General features: G+C 36.4%; 1 protein-coding gene across 3 annotated transcripts in view; it reads left to right on the top strand.

Annotated features, from left to right (window-relative positions):
• KCNH7 (potassium voltage-gated channel subfamily H member 7) overlaps nt 1-12,358 on the top strand; it is a 154,686-nt gene that overhangs the window by 121,897 nt on the left and 20,431 nt on the right. For all 3 annotated transcript variants that reach the window (XM_015535883.2, XM_042994571.1, XM_042994572.1), the window contains 2 exons: nt 2,374-2,579; nt 5,116-5,215. In XM_015535883.2, the coding sequence (XP_015391369.2) occupies nt 2,374-2,579; nt 5,116-5,215 (306 nt within the window). The remainder of the gene's footprint in view (nt 1-2,373; nt 2,580-5,115; nt 5,216-12,358) is intronic.

Genomic DNA, 12,358 nt, shown 5'->3' with positions numbered 1-12,358 from the left:
CTGGTTTGGGTGCAAAAGAATGTCCGTCTGTCCAATCTGTGTCTTCAAAAGCAAATTTAGTCAGTGTGAACTTGTAGGATTTCTTTGGACTGTTAGAAGAGTGGGGAAGAGGAAGGAAGCAGAGAGAAAGGAGATCAGTGTTTCGTCCCTAACACCCAGCCAGCAGCCTTAAGACTCAGTCTCCCTGAGGGAACATCCGCTCCCAATGTTTGTGAACATTTGCACTTTTTTGTTTTCCTGTTGATTAAATCCAGGTCCATTTAGATAATGAACATGTAATTCAATGACTTCCTTTCACTAGATTCTTGATGTCAACATCCAAAAGGACAGGATGTTGTCTGTCTTCTCTGCTGCCTAGTAGGACCAGAGTATGGCCTAGCACAGGACAAAGAAATTTGAGTGATTCCTATATATTTTGATCATTTTATTTTAATGACGGTTTTTTAAAATCCCATATTGACAAGATGCATAAGGCAAAAAATAAAAACATAAATCAGGTAGTGGCTACATAGTAAATTGGATTTTCACCACATTTGGCCTTGACAGTTTGCTCTGTATGTTGCCAGGGAAGAAGCATGCTTCAGTGCTTTCCTGATCTTAGAATGAGCCTGCCCCACCTTCTACAGGGAGGTAACAAGACTTCTTGCTTTATAAAACAGTAATTTTAGAGTGTAGTTAAGCAGTACACGCTGACTGGCTTAGTTTTTGCTCATTTTTACAGTCGTGTAAACTAATTAAGATGCAAAGCCCATGCTGAATTTAGTTGAGAGCTTTTCTTTGACAATATCTATACTGAAGTATTAAAACTATAAAGAATTTCAAGAGATTCTTTTCTTCTGTCCCCATTTCCATGTAAATCTGCACCTAAAATCCTCACAAATTATCATTCTTCAATCCATTTTGAAGCTAAGTATTTATTTAAAACAAAGTTAATATATTCTCTCCCATATCAGTTTCTGTCATAGAGATGTGATCTCTGATTTCTACCCATTAAATTCACATTTAAAATAAGAACATTATAGCATTTTTTGACTGGTTAGAATTTTATCATTTAAAAGCCTTTGATAGTTTCTATAGTTGGGTATATATAAGCTTGTCTGTTAAAAAATAACTTAACAGATCCAAAAAGTTTTTTCTAAATCTGAAAAGAAGCTTCAGGATATATATAAGAAAGTACCATTTTACACTGATGATCTTTAAAAGATGTATGATAGATAATTTATTGGTAGTTATTAAGCATTTATTTCACAGCTATAATTTTTAAGTGTCTTGACATTCAGAGACAGAAAAACCTAAATGGCCATGACATTCAGGTAAAATATTGGGAGGAGATAAACATATCAAGTGTGAAAAAGTTTTGACTGGAGTCAGAATGCATGGGATTTAAACATGGCTACTCTCTCCCTCCCTTCACCCAACTAAGTAGGTGACCTTGGTCTAATCAGTTTACCTCTTCAATCTTCTTTTCATAGTCATAGTATTTAAATAATAGAGAGTAACTTCCTTATGAAGTTATTTTAGGGATTGAATGAGATAATTCACCTACGCATTTGACACAGTGCCTGGCACCTACTTAATTCTTAATAAGCATTTGTTGTTGCTGTCATCATCCTCAGTATTAAACAAAGCCTGGAAAAGTAGGTGGCATGTGGCCAGGGAGAGGGGATGAGGAGAACCCATCAGAAGCCAGACACTGAGATAATCCCAGGTTTGGCAAGAAAGCAAGGAGGACACACTTTTAGAGTAAAGGCCATTTGGTAAAGAGCAAGACTATAAATAAAGCTAGATATATTCAATAATTGGACAGAGTCATTACGGGCAAATCTGAAAGTGGTTAGTAAAGGAAACAGGGTATGTTCAAATTATACCCCTAGTCCTCTAAGTGTTGAAAGTGTGCCACTATACCCCCATGTTTGCCATCACCCCTGGAGACCATCCTGAGATAGAAAGTTTGTGAATCTGACTCACTGCTGCCTTTCTCATATTCCTGGATTGACAAAATTGGACCACACCTACTGGATGGCAACACCCTTTTCTAGCCATGTAAGACATAGCAGACTAAAGCCACGTTGCTACATTTCTAAGCATGTAGCCAAAAAATCAAAACATGGAAATAATAGTCATTATATCAGGACCAGTAGGTTAAGAGGTAAAATACCACTCAGCAAACAAACATGACTGAGGCAATCAGTAGGAGGTACTGGAATTTTGAGGCTCTAGTGTCTGTTGGCCAGGGGATCTTCCATTTGAATTCCTTGGCCCATGGATTGGTCACTGGTCCCCTTGTATTTTTAGAAAGAAAGCATTAAGTTCACATTCCTTTTACCTCCTTTATTTATTTATTTATTTATTTATTTATTTATTTATTTTTAGGGAAAAACGATATATTTGGAGAAATGGTTCATCTTTATGCCAAACCTGGAAAGTCTAATGCAGATGTAAGAGCTCTCACGTACTGTGACTTGCATAAGATCCAGAGAGAAGACTTGTTAGAGGTTTTGGATATGTATCCCGAGTTTTCCGACCACTTTCTCACAAACTTAGAGTTGACTTTTAACCTAAGGCATGAGAGTGCAAAGGTATATGTTAATGGTTTACTTATTTTTGGATTTATGACATTTTATTTTATTCTTGGATTGCCAAAATTCTTCTGCAATATCAAGCAAAATATAGCAAAACTTTACCAACTCTGAATATTTGGATACCAACTCTTAATTTTGGAATTTCTAAATTATAGGGAAGGAATTCTGTCTAATTACTTTCAAATATATTGAATAACTTCAAGGAGGTCAATTAAATTTGACCTTTCAGAAACACTTAGGTGACATACTTGATTTAAAATAGCCTTGGTTTATATTGAGTGTGCCAATTATTTGTAAGAAATGAATGATCTTAGGCTATTTAAGTCCCCTAGAAGAGCTTATTTTACACAAGAGTTAGAATATTCTCCAAGCTATTATTTATACCACACATGGGTTAGCAATGTCTTTTCAATAAAAATGAAACATTTAAACTCACTCAAGTTTAGGTCCATATTTCACACAATTTCCAAATCACAGAAATATAAATGAATCAGGCTTAAACCTGAGTCAAAATTAGTGCTATAGAATGAATAGCATATGGTCTAGTAGAAATAATATTTTAAATGATTCTACACATAATTTAACCTTGAGTGAATTTTAAGAGTGTAGCCTTTGTCTCTTTCACTCTCTACTACTATTAAAAATGTGTCTTTATGACATCACTATGCTAAGAATACAGAATTGCAGTCTACAATTTATTACTAGTTTATTCCTCCTTCTTTCCTCCCCAAAACCCCATCACCTCAGCTCTGATTCTAAATAGCTTTTTGCCAGAAATCAAACATTGGGGCTTTTGAAACTTCTGGGGTTTTTTTTTGTTTTGTTTTTTGGGTTTTTTTCTTGCATTTTTTTTGTTTGTTTATTTTTTTTCTTTTTGTTAATGCTAACTAGTATACTCTCTGGAAGGAAAAAATCCTCAAGTCAATAGTTAGGTAAAAGGGAGTAGATTTAATTCTCCCCGGAATTAGTCATTCCCAGGTACTGTGAGAGACTTAAAGAGGATAAACTTGTAAGGTCACCAGGGTACCATTTCATAATCTGAAGCACCAGCTCATATAATAGCTTTTTTTCAAAACACTGAAGTTGAAAAATATCTAGGTGATAAGAGATTCAAGTTATCAAGAGCATATATTTTTTATAATGGTTTGAATTCAGTACTTTATTAAAATCTGTTTAATGTCACCAACCTCATTCTGATTTTGCCTTGATGAACAACAAGATAACTTTATTTATTTATTTATTTATTTATTTATTTATTTATTTTTGTATTTGAGAGAGACAGAGAGAGAGAGAGAACACAAGTAGGGGAGAGGGGCAGAGGGAGGGAGAGAGCATCTTAAGCAGACTCCACACTCAGTGTGGAGCCCAACATGGAGCTTGATCTCATGAGATCATAACCTGAGTCAAAATCAAGAGTTGGACGCTTAAGGGACTGAGCCACCCAGGCTCCCCAGATAACTTCTTCACATAAAAAGTTTAGGTAGCAACCAGGGGAGCCCAGATGGCTCAGTGGGTTGAGCATTCGACTTTTGATCTCTGCTCAGGTCATGATCTTTCGGTTCATGAGTTTGAGCCCCATGTTGGGCTCTGTGCTGACAGTGTGTAGCCTGCTTGGGCTTCTCTCTCTCTCTCTCTCTCTCTCTCTCTCTCTGCTCCTTGCACATGTGTACTTTCTTTCTCTCTCTCAAAATAAACATTAAAAAAAAGTTTAAGCAGCAAACAAATAAAATAGGAACTTCCATTTGTTTTATTTATTTGGGAGCTTCCATTTTTATTACAGAAATGATCATAATTTCCAGAAGGGGAGGAAGGAGAAATAATAAATAGCTCAAAATAAGAAAATGCTTACAGCATAGTGTTCATTGAACTTAACTTTATATTTATTGTTGTGAAATTTAACTTTGTAATCATTACCATGTATTTAAACATCATAGCTAATTATAATTAGCTTATACTTTTTTCCCTGCTGTAATACAGATTCTGAATTTTTTTTTAACATTTATTTATTTTTGAGAGAGTGTGTGCACAAGCAAGGGAGGGGCAGGGAGAGAGGGGGACAGAGGATCTGAAACAGGCTCTGTGCTGACAGCAGAGAGCCTGATGCAGGACTCAGACTCATGAACCGTGAGATCATGACCTGAGCCAAAGTCAGATGCTTAACCAACTGAGCCACCCAGGAGCCCCCTGCAATTTTTTTAATTATTATTTTTATTTTAACTTTACCAAGTTACATAAAATACATTCTACATGAAGAAATATGTTGTCTCTAAATGTTGACATTATTCCTAAACATTTCTGATAAATAACTTATACAACTATGATTTCCCCATCAGATGGTGAAACTACTTGAATTATTCTATTAGTCCATTTTATAATTTAGAGACAACTGGGAAACAAAGTATTGTAGCTATTTGCCTGCAATCTAATAGTTAAGTCTCAAAGTGGTTGAAATGATATGAAACAGTAGAGAAGTTACTGATAATATGTTCAAATTGAATAATCTTCCATTTTATCTTCATGTCCATTAACAAAGGCTGATCTCTTACTACGATCACAGTCTGTGAATGATTCTGAAGGAGACAACTGTAAGCTACGAAGAAGGAAATTTTCATTTGATAGTGAAGGAGACAAAGGTAATTCATTTTATTTCTAAAATTTAAACGTAAAGCATGTGGTGATTAGCTCCTCTTACTAAATGCCCATTTACTACTGATTTCATGGGTAAGTTTCATTTGGATTTTAGAAAGGCAAATCCTTTGCTGTTCTCAGTAGCTAATAATGTGTTTTCTGATTGATAGTTATCAATGATGTCATTCAGCAAAGCTATCTGATATCTACAGGGACATCACAGATAGAGATATAGAGGAGGTTGGTTAAAAAAGAAAAAGAGAAAAAAAAGACCAGTTAATAGCAGATGAATAACTACACTCAAAGTCTTGAACAGAGTGTTCTGGAAGAAGGACCCTTGTGACAGCCAGAGTGCTAAACCCTCTCACAGGCGTGTGTGACATGGATGAAGACTGTATTTGTTAGGTCTCTTCATCCTTACACCCTCTGAAGGGTTACACCCTACTCGTCTCTGGGTTTTTCTGCCCTTCTAACTATTCTTTATGTTTCACTCATGTATTCAAAAAATATTTAACATTTCACATTTTTAAAGAACTACTCAATTTCTGAGAAACTAATTGTGTAAAACAGCCCTTACCCTTCTTAGGAAGAGAGATGGCACATACCTTTTATAAATCTGAATAAAAACAGCAGGTGCTGTAACAGAATAACCTCGATGGAAACCCAGATGAAGGTATATTTAATTGTGCGTGGGCAGATGAGTGAAGGCTTTTCTGGAGAAGCATCTACACTTTTCCCATGCTGATCCAATAAGTGTTCTATTCTTCACCTTATTTGGCTCTCATTAAAACAAGTCCCCTCTTTTTCTTGAATAATATTCTCTTGGCATCTGTGTTACTGCACTCTTCCTATTTTCCTTCTATGCTCAGTAATTCCCTGAGGAGAATTACAGGATCATTATCTTCTAAACCAGTTATTAGTTATTAGATTTTCTCAAGGTGTGGCCCTAGCTCTTCTTCTCTTCTCATTCTATACGAACTCTTTCCTAGGTGATCTCATTTATATTGAGTTTATTTATATTCTCACATAAGAGATGTGAATATTCACATTGTAATCCCAGACCATCTGAGCTTCAATCTCATATATCCAACTGCCTATTAAACCATCGAATTGTGGGATACCTGGGTGGCTCAGTCTGTTAAGTATCTGACTTCGACTCAGGTCATGATCTCATAATTGGTGGGTTCGAGCTTCGTGTCAGGCTCTGTGCTTGTCAGCACAGAATCCAGCTCAGAATCCAGAGCCTGCTTTGGATTCTGTGTCTCTCTCACTCTCCCTCTGCCCTTCCCTTGCTTGCACTCTGTCTCTCAAAAATAAACATTAAAAAAAATTAAAAAAACAAAAAAAACAAAAAAAACCACTGGCTTGAAATCTCAAAGGCAGCCCAAACTGAACATTCCCTAAATTGAACTCATCATGGCCCTCTGGAAACCTCTCTCCATCATTTACCAGATCTCTAAATGGAACCACAACCCAATCAATTGCACTAATCCAATATCTATCTAGGAGGTGACTTTCTCTCAACCTCTCCATCAATTCTTGTTATTGTTTCTCCACTACATGTTCATTTAGTTTTCTTTTCTTTTTTAATTTTTTTTAATGTTTATTTATTTTTGAGAGAGAGAGGCGGAGTGCGAGCAGGGGAGGGACAGAGAGGGAGAGGGAGACACAGAACCCGAAGCAGGCTCCAGGCTCTGCGTTGTCAGCACAGAGCCCAATGCGGGGCTCCAACCCACAAACTGCGAGGTCACGACCTGAGCCGAAGTCGGACACCCAACGACTGAGCCACCCAGGTGCCCTACATGTTCGTTTAGTTTTCAAATGAGGTCCCTTTGGTTTACTTCTCTCCACCTTCTTAGCCACAACTCTGGGCCAAGCTACCATAATCTGTCACCTGGCATACTGAAACAGCATCCCAACTCACCTCCCCAGATCTAACTTGCCCCTCTCTTATCTATTTTCTGGACCACTTGTGATTTTTTTTTCTAAATGCAGTTGTGTTTATGTCATGCCCATATTTAAAGCCCTCTAAGGACTTCCCCTTCCCTCAACAACCCTAATCTGGCTTTCTCCCAGCAGCTCATCTACTTTGCAGCATTAATTCCAGTTGTACTTCTATGGCCATTGGCATCATTATTTAATTGATGCTATCTGTCCCTAGATTATAAACTCTATAAAGGTGGGAAATATTTAGTCACCTATAACTTCAGTGTTTGTCTCACAGCAGGTATTCAGCAAATACTTGTTGAAAGAGTGAATTAATAATGAAATAGAATTTGAGCATCTTCCTTTTGATTCTCTTCTTTTGCCTTCATCCAAGTTCTTTCCTTGGCCCTTTTCTCTCTGAATTCTTTCCCTTGGGAAGCTTGTCTACTAGCTTCAACACTCACTACACTTCGAGTAAACTTCACTTCCCCCTCTTCCATGTAAATCATGTGTCTTTTTGCTTCTACCATTCCCTTAATCAGAAGTTACCTCCCTATCCTCAAGCATAGGCACATGCAACCACACCACTGTTTTCATCCACCATCCAAAATTACCTTTTTTTTTTTTTTTAGTCATGGTTAATCTCCAATGATATATTCAACATGAACTCTCTCTCTCTCTCTCTCTCTCTCTCTCTCTCTCTCTCTTTTAGAGAGATGTAATTGGTTTTATAAGCAATTCGTGAATTCGGCAGCATCTATCTAACAAGTAGAGAGATGTTCCCCAACATGAACTCTTTCTTGATTTGCCCAAATATATAGATTTTATTCTTTTTATGAATTCCTGTGCCAGTTTCCTTTGGTGATATTGTCAAAATATGCCCTGCACAGTGGTTAATGCTTATTGTCTTTTTTCTCTACAAAAATGTAGATTCCTTTAACAAAGAATGGTTGATACATATTTGCTTAACTGGGCTAATTGTTGAGTCCTCTAGCTGATCGCAGAACAATAAGCCACTCAGATAGGTGCTAATTTATTTCTGCAGTGTCTTTCATTATTCTCTTGGTAACTTTTTCTAAAATCAGCACGATTACTGTCAAGCTGTTTTTCTGTAGGCTTAACCAAAATCCCTTATCCTGGTGTTAATCTCTTATTTTTATCTCTCTGGAGATGAAGAAAACTTGAAAATGTGTCTATATAATATGTTCCCCATACAGTTGAAGATTTATTAAATCTCCTTTCAATCTTGTTTAGTTTCCTCAGTCTCAAGTTAAATAATCTGTTTTTATCTCCTGATAAGGCCCTCAGAGCGTGTCACAATATATATTGTGTTCATGCAACTAGACTTTTCTATTAATTCTGGAAACTTTTCCTTTAATCACAGTCTTAATCTATGAGACTTAGTTTATATGAAGTGTAGATAGTAAGGGATATGCCTGCCTGCCTGCCTGCCTCTCTTTGAAATTTCCTGGTGTGTCAGTGAGTAAGCATGATTTGGGCAATGAGAAAACACAAATTAACTCCGGTTATACACAGCTTGAGAACCGATTCTAGACTTTAGCACTAGTCTTTAAGACTCCATAGCACTACAGCAAGTATAAAATTTGCTGAAAGCAATTTAGTCCCCATGGACTCAATTTAATGTTCCACAAATGAGTGGCCACTTAATTGATACGTATCTTGGTGTAGAATTAATGTGTAAGAGATAAACACATACACTAGTATGAAGAACGGGGAACTTTTAGAAAATTATTGACGCTAAATACTGTGGAAGTACATCAACTAAAAGCTGCCCATGAAATGCATCGATTATTTACTGCTTGTGTGAAACATAGACACCCAAGAGCGCCGATGATTGTGAATCACTCAGCAGAGGCACCAAGAACCAAACAGAAGAACACAAAGCTGAGCACTGGGGATAGAGAGAGAGGCTGAGTCCTACAGTGCCATCCACTATCTACTTAAGGCACCAGAACTCTTCAGGCTTCAATCCTTACCGCGCCCTACCCCTTACAATCATGACAACTACATGTTGTTAAGGAGCTTACATTCAAAAAGATATATTTAAGAGATGCCTGAGTGACTCCGTCAGTTAAGCATCCTACTTTGGCTCAGGTCATGATCTCGCAGTTCACAAGTTCAAGCCCCGTGCCGTCGGGCTCTGTGCTGACAGCTCAGAGCCTGGAGCCTGCTTCAGATTCTGTGTCTCCATCTTTCTTTGCCCCTTCCCTGCATGTGCTCTCTCTCTCTTTCTCTCTCTCTCTCAAAAATAAGTAAACATTAAAAATAGTAAAGAAAGAAAGAAAGAAAGAGAAAGAAAGAAAGAAAGAAAGAAAGAAAGAAAGAAAGAAAGAAAGAAAGAAAGAAAGAATATTTAAAAAGAAAACGTATATAGAATCTCTGGCAAGTTGACTTGAACAAAATAGAGGCTAGACATTTTGGACTTATCTCTTAGAATTAATGTGTTAATAAATGTGCTTGTCCTCATGAGCTTCACATTTCTTCTGATGAAATAAACCAACTTCTCAACAAGAGAGAGTTGTTAGTTTAGGCGTGAGTTTCAGAATATCTAGTGGGGTTTTTTTTTTTTTTTTTTGTAATCTTCAAGTAGTTCTCTTTCTTTCATGAAATTCTGGATTGGAGGTGCCCTGGAACCCCCCAACTTAATTAAGGTCATTGTAGGAAGAGGCCCTACAGTTCCTGAAATGGAAATAAAGTCATTGTTACAGAAAGTGAAGAAGAAAAATGATGCTTTAGTGACCTATTTAGTGGCCTTTATTAAGGACTTGTTAAGATGGTTGGACAGAACAGAAGTAAATGAGGTATAGTCATTTGGAACATGCTAAAAAATTGTCTGGATTAAAGTAGTTTCCAGAGTTAAGTTGTGCTTACTTCAGGGTATGGCGCTATGATTCATTGGGTGATGGGAATAATAATCAAGATTTTATGTTGTGTTTATTTTGTAAAATACATAGTCTATAAGTACAATAGCATGTGTAATAGCACATGAGATATGCACATACACACTCACACCCATGTATGTTTTAACCGACAAGGTTTTTGTGACTAAATATTTGGAATATTCTGCACAACTCTTCCTATGCACAGAATATGCAGTATCAAAGTGGTATAGTAGTATGAAAGTTATTGAAGTAAGTAGTAAATATATGCAGTTGAACTTATTTTTATGGAATAAAGGTGATTTGATTCTATTAAATTAAGCCTTAAATATGTTGGTGGTATACTTTGGCATCTTTTTGGAGTATCCCCTCCAATACGAACAGTAGTTAGCTTTTGTTATGCAGTTTAGTGATATATAAATGTGATTTGCTTATTTTAATTTTTAAGATAGCTTAAATGTTTTTTATCTTGCATTTGTATAGAAAAATGACACTAGTGCCCTTTCAACATTCCTTGAAGCTAGAGAGGAACTAAGGTATTTGAAATAAAATGAAAAAATTTATCTCAGACCTCAATTTTTCATGGAATAACTTTTTAAAATGCATCTAGCTGGAAAATGCTCAGCTTATTCCAAAACTGTTACCAATAGAAAATACAAAACTCGAATGCTGACAGGGCACATTAAATGCCTCCTTTTGACCAAAATTTGCACCTATTTGTCGGGTCTGATGAATAAAAATGGTCATTAATCTGAGATAAAGGCTCCATAAAAGATGGAGTGAGCACAAGCATTTGCTTCCAGATCGACAAGCAAAACTTTTTCTTTGTAAAATGGTGGGAACAGGAGCAAACATACAATCTCACTTCTAGCAAAGGGGAAAATGTAAAACTCCCTCAGCTTACTTCAGAGTACTATTTCTACATAGAATAAGAATAGCATTAAGAAAAAACTAGTATTAAGAAAAAACAGTATCTAATACTATTTAATATCTATCAAAGAATTCAGTTTAATTAGAAAAAAAAAACAGAAATGGAACAGTCCATCAAAACCTAGAGGTACCCAGAGGCTAATTATAATACATTTAGCCTAATTTCATGTATTCCTTCAACCAACCTCCAGCTTAACCCTGAGCAGTTTCCATTTTTAAGCTATAAATAAATTGTTTTTCAACTTTCATTTTATATGATAAAATGTGAAGTTTTGACTTGTCTAATAAGGAATAAGAAAATGTTGTTGCAGTTAGGTTGCATTCAAGAAACTTGTCCATGTGGCCTGTGTTCTAGGAAGCAGCTGGTTTATTATCCAATGGCAGTGAACCCAGAATAAATGTGGGGTAATTCTCCTTACATATTGGAAAAGTTCAAAGATACCTAACTCTTGCTTCTTCTCTCATGATTCTGCTTTTCCCTGGAATTTTTACTATAGGAGTTAGAGACCACGTATATAAGGTAATTTGTTCTGGGGCACCTGGGTGGCTCAGTTGGTTAAGCGTCAGAGTTCAGCTCAGGTCATGATCTCACAGTTCGTGGGTTTGAGCCCCATGTCAGGCTCTGTGCTAATACCTCAGAGCCTGGAGCCTGCTTCGGATTCTGTGTCTAAACTCTCTCTCTGTCCCTCCCCTGCTCACTCTCTCCCTCTCTCAAAATAAACATTAAAAATTTTTTTTAAAAATTTAAGTAATTTGTTCTGTTTTACAAGAGAACAAAATAATGATCCTTCCTTCACCACATGTCGCAAATACTTGTCCTGAGTTGAAATGAGCAAGTTAGAATTCAGTTAAAAAATATGATGAATTTGTGCCTAAGCATCCAAAATCAAGTCATAGTTAAACTAAGACCGAGGCCCAGATAGTAGGAAGGACAGAACATTTACCATCTGGGAGGATTTGAAAATCCACAGAGAACTCTTAAGACCTCTCAAGCCAAGAAGACAAAATGGTTGTGTAATTTGTGAGGTACTTTCATGACAAAGATCCATGTTAGCATTATCCATACTTAGATTGGAGGCATGAGAAGTGATGGTTAATTCAGTTTACCTCTGAATATCCTGGAAAAAGACTCCATGCAAGTGTTTTTTAAAAAGGCATTTTCAAGAAGATGAGAAGCCAAGCCAGAGTTGACTCAAATCCCACTGCTGCCCAAAACTGCACCTATCTGCTGTACAAGAAACTGATGCAATTCACTAAGCAAGTGTGAGGACAATTTAGAAAAGGAAAGCTTTTTTTTTTTTTTTTTTTTACTTTTTTTACTTTTTTTACTTTTTTTACTTTTACTAGCATACAATTGGAAACAATTATTATTTTTGAGGAATGAAATATGTT

This window comes from Panthera tigris, chromosome C1 (assembly GCF_018350195.1).
Source record: "Panthera tigris isolate Pti1 chromosome C1, P.tigris_Pti1_mat1.1, whole genome shotgun sequence".
Classification (NCBI taxonomy): domain Eukaryota; kingdom Metazoa; phylum Chordata; class Mammalia; order Carnivora; family Felidae; genus Panthera; species Panthera tigris.
Note: the sequence above shows the minus strand (reverse complement) of the source record. Positions and strands in the feature narration are given on the sequence as shown.